Source organism: Bos mutus, chromosome 20, assembly GCF_027580195.1.
Source record: "Bos mutus isolate GX-2022 chromosome 20, NWIPB_WYAK_1.1, whole genome shotgun sequence".
Lineage (NCBI taxonomy): Eukaryota > Metazoa > Chordata > Mammalia > Artiodactyla > Bovidae > Bos > Bos mutus.
In genome coordinates this window covers 28171334-28187895 of record NC_091636.1, presented here as the reverse complement: position 1 = coordinate 28187895, position 16562 = coordinate 28171334, and the positions used below count along the sequence as shown (strand labels likewise).

Sequence of the window (16562 nt, the reverse complement as noted above, 5' to 3'; positions counted from 1 at the left end):
GACACATTGTAAGGTCAAAAGGAAAAAATATTCTTTGGACCACAGAGTCAGTGGTTAGAACGGCCTTCCCAGAGTCTAGATACAGCTGAGCTGATGGCCGGGTGCTTTCCCATTCTGCCAGACTGAACCCCTTCATCTGCTCTTAGAAAAGACTGAAACTTGGGTTACCCCTGAACAGATCCACTTATGGTTGGTGGATAAGAGTTACATTGTAGAGTATTTACATCATGGCACTCCTAGAACATTTCCTTGTGTCTAGCTTTGGGGGTAATGTCACATAATTTCTAAGCAAATGGGCTTCTTGTGATTTATCTAGGTTATAAAATACCCCTTTTTAGTGTGACATTATGTCTGGATTAACTCTTGTTCCTCACACACATTTTTGATGAAACACAACCAAACATGAGTTATCTTTATTCTTTACCTTTCCCAGAGTGATGATTCTGACGTTTGGGATGATACAGCTTTGATAAAAGCATATGATAAAGCTGTGGCTTCATTTAAGGTATGAAATGTTTATTTATTCTTTTCCTTATTTCCTCATGTATACTCATTTGGGAAGAAATTGATAACATACACCAAAGTGTTACAGTACATATTATTCAGTTCTAATTTTGAAGATTAAAGGATAACAGATAAATTAATTAGCTTCCTTCAGAAGTTGGTAACCTGACCATATGTCATCTCTTTAACAGAGGCAATTTAAGTAGTTTTCAAACATTATTTTGAATATATTTACACTATATCAAACTTTTGGGGTCTTCTATTTCAGATTAGTGGAAGGACAGTCAAAATTATACTTTTAAAATATTTAACAAACCCTTATTGAAATAATATTGATGATAAATAGCCGTAGTGCAGTAACGAGTATTTGCAGGTGTTTATAGTGTTCCTGGCACTGTTCCATGTGCTTTACATGCATTAAATTAATTTAATCCTCCCAAAATCCTATGAGGTATCAAGTGTTCCTGATGGTGATGAATGTCAAGAAAGACACAGTTCATTTGCAGGGTGAAGCCTGTATTTTTGCAACCTAAACAAGACTTTTACACAGTTGTCCAATATGATCATTTTCTCTGCTGTTGGAGGTGTTTAGTCTCATTGAGCATCATGCCTGGCCCGTCAGTAGTCTGGGCACAGCATACACTCCCCTGCAGAGCACCAAGTGTAGCGTCTACTTCCTTTCCTGGTCACTCCTGTAGTATGAAGGAAAGAGGAGATCTGCATGTCATCCTTGATAACATGGATGAACTCTAAATTGACCAGTAACATGCTTTCCCACATACATTTAGACTGTCTGACTTGTATGACAGCCAGAGTTACCAGGAGAGTGCCGTGAAATGCAGATCAAAATAGGGCTGAATGTGGGATGGGTTGGTGATATTGAAGGGGGAAGTAGACTGAGTAAAGAAAAAGAACTGATGTGGGCAAGAGATAGTTTCCTTTTAGTGGTGGGGTTAATGTGAAGATATGAAATTGGTGGTCAGAAATATTGAACTAAGGAGAAAAGCCAGAACTAGATAATAGTTTTGGAAGTTTGTTAGCATAGTAAGCATAATTGAAGTAACAGGAATAGATGATCATAAGCAGGTAAAGATGGCAGTTCTTATTGGGAATGCCCAAGTTTAAAACTTGACGAGAGAAGTAATAAAAGCATTAGGGCTCTGCATTGCTATGTCATCAAAAATGCTGTGACTATCAAGAAAAATGATTGACAGAGAGGCTGAGAGTGGGGAGACTTGCTCGAAAGGGTCCTTAGAGCTGGTGATCAGTATATGATATCTTCAAGAGCAGTTTCTGTAGCCTGTGGGATGGTGACAAAGAGCCTCTCTGAGGTGGTAGGGCCTGGAGGCCACTTTGTAGTGGCTGAGTTACATTGTGACTTTTTAATAATATATCACTCTGTAACACATTTCTATTCACATTTTCATAGCACGCTCTGAAGAACGGTGACATTTCCGAAGCCTCAGAAAAACCAAAAGGCACACCTAAGAGAAAATCTGCTAAGAATAAAAGCCAAAGAAAGAACACCACAAGTCCTTCAAAGCAGGTTATTTTAAAACCACAAGATTTAACTTCTGAGCATTTCTTGTTACTGTCCTTATTAAATAGTATAAAATATCTTTAATTAAATGATTAGTACAGTGTTTTCCATTGACATGTAATCATAAAATTTCTGAAGCACCTCAACTTTTCTATTGTTCAGGAACATGCATGTTAATAAAACCATAAGGGATTAGGAGGGAATGACACATGCTAAATTCAGGACAGTGTCTACTGTATGTTGGGGTAGCGGGGAGGAAGGTGGTGCTTCATGGGAGGGGTACCTGAGGGCTTACACTGAATTGGCAGTGTTTGACTTTTCTAAAACTGAGACGTGTCCTCCTTTTCCTTCAAAATCCTAAAACTGTTAATACCCAGGGACTACATATTCTGGGTAGAGTCGCTTCTCCTATTTAAACAGTCAGCCTAGAAGGTAATTAATTATTTTGGCATCTCACTAGTAGCTTTAGTGTCCTCTTTACCAAGGGGGAGCTAAACTCTTCCCTGGTGGCTCAGAGGTTAAAGCGTCTGCCCACAATGCGGGAGACCCAGGTTAGATCCCTGAATCGGGAAGATCCCCTGGAGAAGGAAGTCGCAACCCCACTCCAGTATTCTTGCCTGGAAAATCCCATGGACGGAGAAGCCTGGTAGGCTACAGTCCACGGGGTCTCAAAGAGTCAGACACGACCGAGCAACTTTACTTTCACTTTATGAAGGGGGAAGAGAGCTGATGTGTGATTGGGAACTTGCTGTGCGCTGGGCCAGGATACTGGACACTTGTCATGCTTCCCATCCTCTCTGTTTGTCACAGCACATGTGTGAGGCAGATTATACTACAACCACTTAACAGATGAGGAAAACACGGCTCAGAGTAATTAAGAAACTTGTCCATGATTATATAAATGACGGAATTATGTGGTATTTCGATTAGAATTCAAATTTATGTGTTTTGGGCCCCAAATCTTTTTCTCTGTAACATTCTGTCTCCCAGAACAGTTAACTGGAGACTCCTTCCTCCACCACCAACTCCACCCCACTCAAACAGGATTACAGTTTACTTTTTTTTAAGAAATGTGTTTGTGTCTTTGGTTTCTTTTACAGTGGAAAGTTGGTGATAACTGTTGTGCCATTTGGTCAGAAGACGGGTGCATTTACCCAGCTACTATCGCTTCAATTGATTTTAAGAGAGAAACCTGTGTTGTGGTTTACACTGGATATGGAAATAGAGAGGAGCAAAATTTGTCTGATCTACTTTCCCCAACCTCTGAAGTAGCTAATATAGAGCAAAATGCTCAGGAGGTAAGGATAAAAAAAATTAGAATTCTTAGAAGCAGAGACTAGATGAGAAACTTTGATCCACTGAAGCTTTAAATTTTTCTCAATGATGCCTTTATAACAAAAATACGTATATTTCTTTCTCTTAAAAGAATGAAAATGAAAGTCAAATTTCAACAGATGAAAGTGAGAACTCCTCCAGGTCTCCTCTAAATAAACCAAATAACATCAGGTCGAGAGCTGCTCCATGGAACTCTTTTCTGCCTCCACCACCCCATATGCCAAGATCAGGCCTGGGACCAGGAAAGGTAAACTTCAATCCAGGAAAGGTTTCCCAGGACGTGGTTAACAGTATTGGAACCTTCAGCCCCTGCATTAAGTGAATTGTAGCTTTTCTCATTAAACTGTTGGGGTGTTTTTTTGGCTGTGGATGCAGTCCACAGGATCTCGGTTCCCTGACGAGGGCTTGAACCCGGGCCGCCGGGACCACCAGAGCTCTCCCTCATGAAGCTTCTGTAGCTTTCTACACGTGTTGTGAATAGGTACCAAGAATTCCCTGAAAAGGAAATAAGACAGTAATGCCTTTCCCAACAATTTTTATTGAGTATAGGTGTTAGAGTAATAATTTAGCAAACTTAAATTTGAAAATATTTTATCATCAGCTGGATGTTGTACTCTAGTTCCTTATGGCACTTGTATAAGGTATATAAAAATTGGAAGAGAACCCAGTATTTACATCTGGTACAGGTGAAATCCAAAGAAGCTCCCAGATTGTTTTGTAGAGTAAAATGTAAATACTGTTTTTACTTACAGTTTTTTTGGTTATCAGTAACAAATAAAAAAGGTTTTTACCTTTGTCATAGAATCCAAATCCCTATCCAGTTGTCTTGTTAAAGCATTGATTTCTTCAAGCAATAATAATACTAAACATTTTTTTTAATCAAGCATGACATTAAAACTTTTTCTTAGGATTTCCTGTTGAGAGCTCCTTATTGAAATTTGTATTAAATTACGTTTTTCAGAATGATCAGACCTCTTAGTTTATATACATAATGCTTTGTTGGTCTCAGGGAGCTGATTTCCTTGTTAAGGAAGAGGTTTATAGTTTATAATATATATTTTTATAATACATACTCTTAAGTTAGCATGTGTAACTGAAAGGACATCCAATAGATGATACAGTTTAGTTTATGAAATTGTGGGAGAGATAGTCTTACATGATTGAAACGTCTTGCTGAATATTTGATCTCTTGCTTACTAGATAATGAAAATTTTTCCTTATTTTGCTTTTACTTCCTGACCGTCTATATAGAAAGGAAGTGAGAAAAATCTAAATTTGTGAGTCTAGGGTCTTCCCTGTCGGTCCAGCAGTTAAGACTGTGTTTCCAATGCAGAGGGTGAGGGTTAGATCTCTTGTAAGGGAGCTGAGATTCTACATGCCCTACAGCATGGCCCTCCTTCCCTTCCTCCCGCACCCCGCCTCCCCCCCACCCGCCGCCCCCCAGCCAAAAAAAAAAAAGAATCTGTATGATGTCAGCATTTGGTATGTGAAATTCTATCTAACCTTTTTGATATGAATAATATAGATGTTATTCTGGGCAGCTATTTTGAATCTTTTGACCTTGGGTTTTTGGGGTTGGTTTTTTTTTTTTTTTTTTTGCTTTTTACATTTTAAAACTGGTAAATAAATTTTCCTTTGAAATACTCTTTATAGTCAGGTCTAAACTTCAGTGGCCCACCGCCGCCACCCCCACCCCCACCGCATTTCCTGTCACGCTGGCTGCCTCCATTTCCTGCTGGACCACCAGTAAGTGCAAAAGAATTCAGATTAAACTGTACTTAAATACAGAGTTTGGGATTTAGCCAGAACACAGGTAGTTTGGAAATGTCGTTGTATACCATCCCTGTGGCCAGGTTCTGATGGGTAAAAGTTCAGGCTAAACCTTCGGGTTTTTCTTTTTAATGCCCAGACTCAGTCCTCTTAGGGACCCGGCTCTGAGCCCTGCTGTGCGTGCTTCCTTCCTGGCAGAAGTGTCTCGTTCTAAGGGAAGTAGCTCCTGTCTAGAAGGATTTAATGACACCATGCTTAGGGATCAGTGTTTTACCTTTCAAGGCATGTAGACTGTGGATAGCTAATGGTAGACTTTTAAATATCAGTAATAGGTGAAATACAAAGACAGTTGTTTTGGCAAACTGTGTTGGTGTGGGGGCAGTATAGATGTTCTAGCCAGAACCTTTACTTGAAATGCTCTGTGGGTGTTCTTTGAGGAAAATCATAGAAGTATCTATCCTTGGTTTTTTACCTGTAGATTCATAATGGAACAGATAAATAGGTCTAATGAAAGCAAAATGTTTAAATATTTTATGGGACCTGTTGTCTTTTGGTTCTTGTTCAGTTTAATTTTATTGGTCTTTTTTTGTTATTCATTACTGGTTAGCTTTCTCCAAATCCCAGATTTAAAAAAAAAAAAATTTAACCAAGAGATGACATGGGATGTCAGGAAAGATACAACTAACATTGAGCATTCTGTACATGAAATACATTTCCATACTTTGTATTTTTGTCTACTGACTTTAAAGTATATCTTTCTGTTTCCAGATGATTCCCCCACCACCTCCCATATGTCCAGATTCTCTGGATGATGCTGATGCTTTGGGAAGTATGTTAATCTCTTGGTACATGAGTGGTTATCATACTGGTTATTACATGGTAAGTGATCACTCAGCATCTTCCCTGACGGTCACTTTGTGGTTTTGTGACTTTGTTTTGCTTGTAACTAAAAAGTGGTTTCTTACGTTAGGTAGATCCTTAGAGTTAAAAACTGTAGGCATTCCTCAGTGAAGCAAGGCATGTGACTCTTTTGGTTTCCTAGTACATACAAAAATTATGTTTACATTATACTGTATTCTAGAATGTATATAATAGCATGATGTCTTAAAAACAGTGTGCAAACCTTAATTTTAAAGTATGTTATTGCTAAAAAATACTAACTACTGTCTGACAACACGGTGGCCACAAAACCTTCAGTTTGAACAGTATAGCTATTTAAAGCTGCAGGGAGCAAAGGTTTGATCCCTAGTTGGCAAACTAAGATTCTGCATGCAACAAAGCACAGCCACACACAGAAGAATAGCGAAATTTGCTTTTCTTATTCATCAGTCCTTTGGTGGCCAGTTTCACTAAACTGAGTGACCGTTTACTTCAACTATATTCTTTCTAACTTCCCTAGTTAGTTACCACATCATTTCTTTCTCCCCTTTATAGACAGACTTCTTTAAAAAGTTACGTCTAGTTGTCTTCTTTGCTTCCTTACTTTGTATCATTTTTTCAGGTCTATCGGGTAGACTTCTGTCTTCCCCACTGTATTCAGATTTTTTACCTCCAGATTGCTGACTCCGTTTTTCAGTTCTCTGCTTTATCTCTTACTTCTCAGCAATGTTTTGATCTATTTGACTACACTTTTTTCTCCTGCCTTCAATAACATGTTGTAGTCTGCTAGTCCTAAGTCTTCCTTCTCGGCTGCTCCTTCTAGACTCCGTAGACAGCTTTTCCTCCTCCACCCAGTATCTGTGTGAGATCCCTCATGCCCAATATATATAGCCCCCTTCTCGAGCTATAAACTCACTAGGTGACCTCATCTACTCCAGGACTTAAAATGCCATGTTTGTACTGTTAAATTCTCAGATGTTTAGTTCTGAACATCAGACTGGTTTATCCAGCTGGCTGTTTTCCCCCACCACCTGGCTGGCTGTTAGGTGCATCTCAAACACATCTCACCAGCACCGGACGACGAGAGTCATCTCATACACCGCCGTTCCCACAGCCTCTGACGTCTCAGAAAGCAGTGACGTTGGTGCGCCAGCAGCACCACTCTCTCAAGGCACAGGCATGGAATTAGCATTAATTGATTCCTCACTTTCCTTCACTTTCTTCAACCAATTTGTAAGAAAATTCTGTTGACTTATGTCCATACAGATCTTGAATCAGTGCACTTTGCTTTCACTCCCCTGCTGTTATACCCATTCAGGATACTATCGTCTCTTAACTGAGACATAATGACTATTTTATGTATTATTTAAAATATTTATGCACTGCTTTGGCTGCACAGGGTCTTAGTTGTGGCCCTCAAGATCTCCGATCTTGGTTGTGGCATGTGGGATCTAGTTCCCTGACCAGGGATTGAACCCAGACTCCCTGCACTGGGAGTGCAGAGTCAGGCACTAGACCATCAGGGAAGTCCCATAATTCACTCTTAAAAAGTACAATTAATTGGTTTTTAAATTGTATTCAAAAGGTACAACCACTCTCACTACCTAATTCCAGAATATTTTTATTTTGTATTTTAAAAAAGCCATACCTGGTAATAGTCACTAGTAATATCCTCTGCACCCACCTCCTGGCAACTGCTAATCTGCCTTCTAAGGATTTGCTTATTCTGAACATTTCATATAGATGAAATGGTACAATACATGACTCTTTGTCCCTGGCTTCTTTCACTTGACCTGTGTTTCTTGCTGTTCCTCTGCTTTAGCGTGTACTGATGCTCCTGCCACTGCTGAATGGCATTCCACTGTGTGGATGGTAAGACATTGTGTGTACCCATTAATCAGGTGACGGACATTTGGGTTGTCTCCTCTTTTTGGCTACAGTGAATAATTCTGTTCTCTACATTTGTCTACAAAGTTTGTATGGACACAGTGGTTTTCCGTTTTCTTGGATATAGACGTAGGAATGGAATTGCTGGCTCAAAAGGCCACTCTAGTGGAACCATTGTGCTGTTTTCTGAGTGACCACATCATCCTATGTAGCTTCACGCAGTGTGTGAGGGGCCTGTTTCCCCACTTCCTCACCAGCATGTATTGTTGCCTCCTTGTTGGATCATAGCCATTCTGGTGGGTGTGAAGTGATACTTTATTATGGTTTTCATTTGTATTTCCCTATTGACTGATGACGTTGAGCATCTTTTCATGTGCTTATTGGCCATTTATATATATATCTTTTTGGACAACTGTCTGTTCAAATCCCTTACCTGTCTTTTTGGTTGATGAGCTGTAATAGCTCTGTATATATTCTGGATAAGTCAACATCTCTCACCTAACTGCACCAGATCCCAAGTATTCTTTTTGCTTATGAAATCTCACATCCCATTCTGCCAAATCCATTCTGCATACAGCAGCTAGAGCGATATTTTAAAATGTAAAGCATATCGTGTCTTTTTTTTAATACCCTCTGATAGCTTCCAGTCACAGGTTAAACTCCAAAACCCTCGTTGTGGTTTGCAAAGATGATGCACCGTATCTTGTCAGGTTCTTTGCCCACAGTTTATTCCCTGCTCTTCTTACTCAACTATACTCCTGCCACCCTGGCCTCTCTTCTTGCTCACGTCCAGGTTTATACCGTCTTCTGGACCTTTGCACTCATTATTCTTTAGTTTGGAAAGCTGTTACCCTATAGTTAACTTGTCTGACTTGTTATTCAGATCTTAACTGAAATTCCATCTTGCCTAGAAATATTTAAGCTAGAAGAGATCCACCCTTCCTCTCTATTGTATCACCCCGCTTAGATTCTCTGTGTGGCAATTACTGTTTCTGGTATGATTTTCGTTACCTGTTTAACTGTCTCCCTCCAGTAGAATGTAAGCTCCATGGGAGCAGGGACTTTGTCTTATAACCCTTGAATCTCTAGAATCAGGAACAGTGTCTGGTTCAGAATAAGTTCATCATTTGCTAAATGTTAAACATTAGCAAGCTTCTTGCAGATTAGTTTCGTATGATATCTGGAAGTACCATTATTGGGTCAAAAAGTATAAACTTTTAATTAAAAAAACATTTTAATAACTTTTGATACTGTTGACCGACTTTTCACAATTCTTTTCATGTGTATTGCCACGAGTGCAACTTGAAAACGTCTGTTTTGCCACAGCCTTAAAATAGTTATACACCGTATTGCTTTCATCTTTTATAACTCTGATGAAGAGCAGTTACAAATATGGATGTTCTGGGACTTGCCTGGTGGTCTAGTGGCTAACCTCCATGCCCCCAGTTCAGGGGGCCCAGGTTCGATCCCTGGTCGGGGAACTAGATCCCCCACACGGCAATTAAGAGTTCACATACCACAGCTGAGCTCCCTCATGCCACAATGAAGACTCAGTACAGCCAAATAAATAAGCGTATTTTTTAAAAGTGGGATGTTCTAATGCGTTAGAATATATTTGATTTGAAAGATGACATAGATGAAAGTTAGAGTTGAAGTGAGTACAGTGAGTTAACTGTGCTCAAATATTCATATTTCATGTACTTGATTCAACTGTTGTTAAAACCTAGCAGATTTTCCGTAGACTTTGTTGTTTATGTTTTTTAAAATATTTATTTATTTGGCTTGTTGGGTCTTAGCTGCAGTGTGCAGGATCTTCCGTTGTGGTGCACAGACTCTCTGAGTTGCGGTGTGTAGGCTCAGTGATTGCAGCCTGCCCACTCCATAGCGTGCAGGCTTCAGTAGCTGCAGCTCGCAGGCTTAGTTGCTCCTCGCCATGGAAGATCTTAGTTTCCAGACCAGGGATTGAACCTGTGTCCCTGTATTGCAAGGTGAATTCTCAACAACTAGACCACCAGGGAAGTCCTCAACAGGCTGAACACCGGTCCTGATCAGCAAACCACAGCTATTTCTGTTTCTTTCCACAGTTCCAAGCAACAGTTCCTGGGAGAGGAGCCTTGTCTGATATATTTGCCACAAATTCAGTACTAAGCTATGATTAGTTTGTTCCAGAGAAAATGATCTTTACTTTTAGAGGCATTACTTGGGTATCTGTATAAATTAAAATATAAACGTAGGTTCATATTCAGAAACAAATTCCCATTTTCTAGGTCTTGCATTTTTTTTCTCTTGGAAATTGTTACCATTAAACAGAAGAAGCTACTATTCATTGTCATGTTTTCCAGTGGCTTTACGTGTGTTTTAGAGACTGTTGCCTTCAGCTTGCAGTGCTTAACTGTTGCTCCACAGAAGCATACATGTTTGACAACTTTTCCATTGCTAACCTGTTCCCATATGGGCAACAGAGGTTTGGGTCTAGCTCTTAACCTATACCTTTTTCTTTTTCTAGAAATCCTAACAGAAAATAAATGAGGGTAATATTATTAAAATAACATAGCATAGGCTCTAACTTTGGTACTTATTACTAAAAAATCACTTTTAAATACATCTTATGGCCTCAAAGATAGAGATTAGTGAACTAGAAAGTTAGTGTATGTGTGGGGGAAGGTAGCAGGCACCGAGGCCGGAAGCCAGGAGCAGGACTCTGTGCTTTGAGACCAGGAAAAGCGGCAAACATTCCATTCTTCACCTGTAAAGTGCCTCTGTCTAATGCCAAAACATTTTAATGGTTTTAATAAATGAGTATGACACATTGTATGTATATCTTAGACTTCGTGACATCTTGAGGAAATTGTTTACTTTAAAGCACCTTTCAGAGACTTCCCCAGATGTCCAATGGTTAAGACTTCTCCTTCCAATTAAGGGTGCAGGTTTGATCCTTGGTGGGAGAGCTAAGTTTCCACATGCCTAGGGGCCACAAAGAGCAAAACAAAAACAGAAGCAATATTGTAACAACTTCAATAAAGTCTTTAAAAATGGTCCATATCCAAAAAAAAAAACCTTTTTTTTTTTTTAAAAAAAGCGCATTTGAAGGCTATAAACTTACTTTCTGATGATATTTTATTAAAGAGAATTAATGAAATATGTGAAACAATGTTTACTTCTATATAAAATGTGTATTCTGTTCTTCTAAATTCCTTTATTTTCCTTACAGGGTTTCAAACAAAGTCAAAAAGAAGGAAGGTACTCAAATTTCAATTAAGGAGTAAGTCTGCCATCATTTTAAAAGAGAATCTTACTTTTATATGAATTTTATAGTTTGTGGCAAATATATGTTTGAAAATTAAAATGTTGAAAAGTAAAAAAGTTAATGTAAAACTATATTAAAGACATTTTGATGCAAAACTATTTGATATAAGGTAGATCTGTATCCCCTCTAGAATCCTCATGATGTCAAAGTATCTTTTCAGCAAATACTTGTTGGTTGGTGGTGTGGAAGGCAAAACACACCTTTACAATAAAGAGATCCTTAAGGGACTTCCCTGGTGGTCCAGTGGTTAAGAATCCGCCTTCCAATGCAGGGGATATGGGTTCAGCCCCTGGTCAGGGAACTAAGATCCCTCATGCCACAGGGCAACTAAGCCCTGAGACCCAACGCAGCCAAAAATAAGTAAATAAATTAAAAAATAAAATTTTTTAAAGAGATATCCTTAGAATCAGAGATGAAATTTTGTATCACTATAGACAATCAGACTTGCTTTTTGATTTGTGATACAGTAAGGATCAGTTTAGTTCAGTCACTCAGTAGTGTCTGACTCTTTGTGACCCATGGACTGTAGCACACCAGGTTTCCCTGTCAATCACAAACTCCTGGAGCTTGTTCAGACTCACATCCGTCGAGTCAGTGATCCCATCCAACCATCTCATCCTTTGTCATCCCCTTCTCCTCCAGCCTTCAGTCTTTCCCAGCATCAGGGTCTTTTTCAGTGAGTCAGTTCTTCACATCAGGTGGCCAAAGTATTGGAGCTTTAGCATCAGTCCTTCCAGTGAATATTTAGGACTGATTTCCTTTAGGATTGACTGGTTGGATCTCCTTGCAGTCCAAGGGACTCTCAAGAGTCTTCTCCAACACCACAGTTCAAAAGCATCAGTTCTTCGGCATTCAGCTTTCTGCTTCTGTTAGGTCCATACTGTTTCTGTCCTTTATTGTACCTATCTTTGCATGTAATGTTCCCTTGGTATCTCTGATTTTCTTGAAGAGATCTCTAGTTTTTTTCCCATTCTATTATTTTCCTCTGTTTCTTTGCATTGATCACTTAAGAGGGCTTTCTTATCTCTTGTTGCTATTCTTTGGAACTCCGCATTCAGACGGGTATATCTTTCCTTTTCTCCTTTGCCTTTCACTTCTCTTTTCTCACCTGTTTGTAGGGCCTCCTCAGACAACCATTTCGCCTTTATTTTACACTTTTGGTCCATATTCATCTATATTTTGATACGTTTGTCATCAGTATTTTGTGCCTGTGTGTGGGTGTACATATCCGCACTTAACATCACATTTTTAATGTTTTGACACATTCTGTTAGATTGTTTGTATGCTATGTCACTGTTCCTTTAGTTCAGTAACCTTTGGTGTCTTGATAACATTAGTAAATACCTTCTTTTATATAGTGCTTGATTCTCTTCTGTCTTAGCCTTAAGGTAACTTTCTGTGCTGTGACTCTTAATAAAAAGTATGGACATTATGATTCTTGGTGGATATTTCTATGTTACCTTGAAAAGCAAATTTCAAAAAACATCTTTTCCAAATCGATGCATTCCTGGGAGGGGTATTTTTAAAATAATATAAATCCTCACACTTAACTGTGTAGTTGCCTATATTTCATTCTTCGATTAAAGTCATTTTTATTCAATTAAAGTTCTTTAGCTAAGTGCTAAGTCTAAAAAGGTGAATAGAAAGATTAGGCAAGGGGTGAATTGGGTTGAAGTGTTCCAGTCAGAGAACATACAAACTGGAGCATTAGGACAGTGTGTTTCAGGGCCTGCGTTAGCCCAGGTGATGCCCCTGTCTCTGATGCTACTCAGCCTTCTTACGCGTTCCCCATCTGTGTTAGTTCCCCTCTTCTGTTTTCTGCTTATTTGTCACTGTATATTATCCTTATTATGTGTTTGTCTTCCCTCCATCGTTAGCGATAAGGCACTAGACCCCATTCTCCATCATGTCTTCAGTATCGGGCACAGTGTTTTGAAGTCTAGGTGGGCTTAGAGCATAGACTGGATGGAATGTCAAAGAGGAGAGAAAGTAGTGAATGGGAGTGAGATTTCAGAGTTTTTTCAGGTCAGATTTTTTTAACCCGTCATGAGAGGTTAGGCATCAGTTGTTTCTTTCATCTTTTTCTTGGCTGTGCTGGGTCTATTGCTGCATGCAGGCTTTCTCTAGTTGCGGTGAGCAGAGGCCACTCTTCACTGCAATGTGCCGACTTCTCATTGCGGTGACTTACCCTGTTGGGATGCATGGGCCCTAGAGCATACAGGCTGGGTAGTCGTGGCCCACGGGCTTAGTTGCTCTGCAGCATGTGGGGTTTTTCCAGACCAGGGATCAAACCCATATACCCTGAATTGGAAGGCGGATTCTTCATTTTTTATTTCATTTATTTGTTTCGGCTGCATCGGGTCTTAGCTGTGGCGTGTGGGCTCAGCTGCTGTGCCGTGTGGGTTTAGCTGCCCTGTAGCACATGGGATCTGAGCTCCCTGACCAGGGATGGGACTCAGGTCCCCTGCGTTGGAAGGCTGATTCTTAACCACTGGACCACCAGGGAAGTCCTCATTTTAATAATTTTGAACTGACTCTCTCTGTCGATTTTGTTCTCTTTGCTTTTATGGACAGAAAAATGAAAAGGTCTGAATTTTCAACTGTGATCAAAAAAAGCTTATAGGAAAAAAAAAGATTACAAGGATGGTGTCTCTAGACTTCCATTAACACTTCTTGAAAGATAATCCGGTATTTTGGACAACAGAATAGAAATACTGAAGGATGGTGTAACACTGATGTTTATTTCACTGCTAATGATTTATTTCATCATCCTTTCCAGTGATTCCATCCTTTCATGTTCTTATTTTTAGTCTTTTTTTTTTTTTTTTTTTTAAGCACAGCTCGAGGTCATTGGTGAACGTGTTATCTGTTGCTCCATAACAAATCATCCTAAAATTTAGCACCTTGAAACAGCAGATATTTATTTATCTCTAGTTTCTATGGGTCAGAAATGCAAGGGCAACTGAGGTGGGTAGTTCTCCTAAGACTGCAAGGCATCAGCCTCAAGGCAATGATCATCTCAGAGTTCTGGGGCTGGAGTGGCTGCTTCAAGCCCCCCCGCATGGTTGTTGTCAGGAGGCTCTCTTGCTCTTTGGGACCCTCCATAGGCAGCCTGAGAGTCCTCACAAGCAGATAACGGTCGGCTTCTCCAGAGTGAGTAACCCAGTGCACAGTGATCAACACCCCATACACTTTATGGCTTGGTCTCTGAATCACACACCATCTCTTTCACCTTTTTCTATCCTTTTGACGAAGTGCAGCCCACAGCCAATGGGAGGGGATTAGATAAGGGCAGGTATCACTGGGGACTCTGTTGAAGGCTGGCTACCACAGTGAGTTAAATCCTGAGATGAAGACTAACAGAATGTTTCAAGTAAGGGATAATTAAATCACTAAGATTCTACATTGTAGATTTATGAAAGAGTCCAATAGAGTTACAGCTTAACTGCAAGATAGTTTTTTTTTTTAATTAAAATTTTTATTTATTTTTTAAATCTTTGTTCTTTGGCAGATCACTCAGAGTGAGTCCTGAATCCTTATAAATAGTTAGAACTGCTTGAATAAGAAACTCAAAAATGGGAATTCCCTGGTGGTCCAGTGATTAGGATTTGGTGCTTTCACTGCTGTGGCTTGGGTTTAGTCCCTAATCAGGGAACTAAGGCAAGACTCAGCCAATAAAAAAAGAAAGAAAAACAAACACAGAAATTAAAACTGGACCCAGATGATATACTCAGGATTGATTTCCACTCTCTGCTTTCCATACACGTTTTTAAAAATGTCTTCCTATCTGTTATTTATTAAAATGGACATTTCAGGACCATAAATTTTTCTCTGAAAATTTAGTTGATTCTGTAGAATTCTTGTTTTCTAGATATTCCAAATTTCAAAATTGTTTTTAATTCTAGAAATTTTTAGTAAATTTTAATTTTAGGTAGTTAGGTTTAATTTCTGGTTTTATTGTTACTGTAATTGTAGAATGTCATTTGTGTTGGTCTAATTACTGTTCTTTTTAACACGTAAGTTTTATCATTGTTTTTAATATGTCTTAAATTCTGTTAGGACAAATCAGATACCAGTGGTCCTTAAGATTTTTTTTAAAGAATACTCTTGTCTATTCCTTCAAATGAATCTCACAGTTTGTCTAAATACCTAACTATCCCATAAAGATCGAAATTAGGATTACATTGTCTTTTACATTAGCACATTTTTATTCTAGTTTTATTTACCCTGATGACGGTGTTGCTGTTTTCTCTCTTCATGATTTTATATGAAAATAGGTTTTGTTTAGATTCATGATTGTATTTAGGTTTTTTATCTTTCAGATTCAGGTGTAGCTCTCTCCCAAGGAGATGGTATTTTGATGTGCCCTGGTTGAAGTGAACAAATGTTTCATCATTTTCTTCATGCACACTTGGATGGGTGCATGTCATCTGCATTTCCCCTTATTGCATGTGACTCATGCTTAAATAAACAGATATTTTAAGGGAATAATCAGTTTGAATAACTGAACAACGGAAATATGATTAAAAGAAACTCAAGGTCACACACAGTGCAGAAAGTCAATCCATCAAAATTGCAACTGAGCCCATTTGTATATTGTAACTTTCTTAGTAAGTATGTTAAGCTTTTTATTAATGCCTTTAAAAATAAATAACTTTTTAAAAAAACTTGACTATCTGAATGCTTTTCTTTGGAATACATATGGTAAGTTGGAGCCTATGGAAAGATGTAAAAAGAACAACTCAGGCTTTTTTGGGTAAAGGATAGTATTGTAAAGATACAACCAACTGTAAAACAGTGTTGCTGATAATCCAAGGTTAGGGCAGAAAGCCTGTCTGAAGCTGAATGTCAGAGGACTGGGCCTGGCTGCTTGGGCGCTAAGCCTGTGTTCTGTTGCTCCGAAGTCATACTGTCGTTCTCCTCCAGCACCTTTTCTTGCCTGCCTGCCTGCCTGTCTCCTAGCCTCCCCACACCTTCCTCACGTGCCCTGCCTGACATGGTTGCCCAAGCCGTTGTCTTCACCACCGCCTTGCAGTTCCATCTGCCATCCATTTGACTGTATCTGTGTGAGTCTCTCTGTTCAAACTCTCTAGAGAGGTAGAACATAATACTGGTTTAGTTCAGTCTAAAGCACTGGTGTCCATAGCCTGAGATTCTCCCTTGCGGGGAGCGAGCTCCGCCTCTGGCAAAGGTCATGAGGAAGGAGGCTTGGCATACGCAAAGGCGGGATCAAGCCTCAGGAGTCTCCCTGGAAATTCTCGAGCAATCTACCCCCAAAACCAGAGTCTGCCTACTTTCTGCTTTGTGCTTTCACCTACACTTCTGACTTTACGGGGGGCT

General features: G+C 39.4%; 1 protein-coding gene across 3 annotated transcripts in view; it reads left to right on the top strand.

Moving 5' to 3' along the window:
- The window catches only part of LOC102285030 (survival motor neuron protein), a 32478-nt gene extending 16516 nt beyond the window's left edge, over positions 1 to 15962 (top strand). The window contains exons 2-9 of one of the 3 annotated variants that reach the window (XM_005889345.2): positions 434 to 505; positions 1934 to 2050; positions 3145 to 3342; positions 3471 to 3626; positions 5033 to 5125; positions 5918 to 6028; positions 11127 to 11177; positions 15545 to 15890. In XM_005889345.2, coding sequence (XP_005889407.1) covers positions 434 to 505; positions 1934 to 2050; positions 3145 to 3342; positions 3471 to 3626; positions 5033 to 5125; positions 5918 to 6028; positions 11127 to 11174 — 795 coding nt within the window. In that variant the 3' untranslated portion in view covers positions 11175 to 11177; positions 15545 to 15890. Of the gene's footprint in view, positions 1 to 433; positions 506 to 1933; positions 2051 to 3144; positions 3343 to 3470; positions 3627 to 5032; positions 5126 to 5917; positions 6029 to 11126 lie in introns of all 3 variants that reach the window. The other 2 variants (XM_070357572.1, XM_005889344.3) reach the window with 2 other exon arrangements.
- The last annotated feature ends 600 nt before the right edge of the window (positions 15963 to 16562 follow it).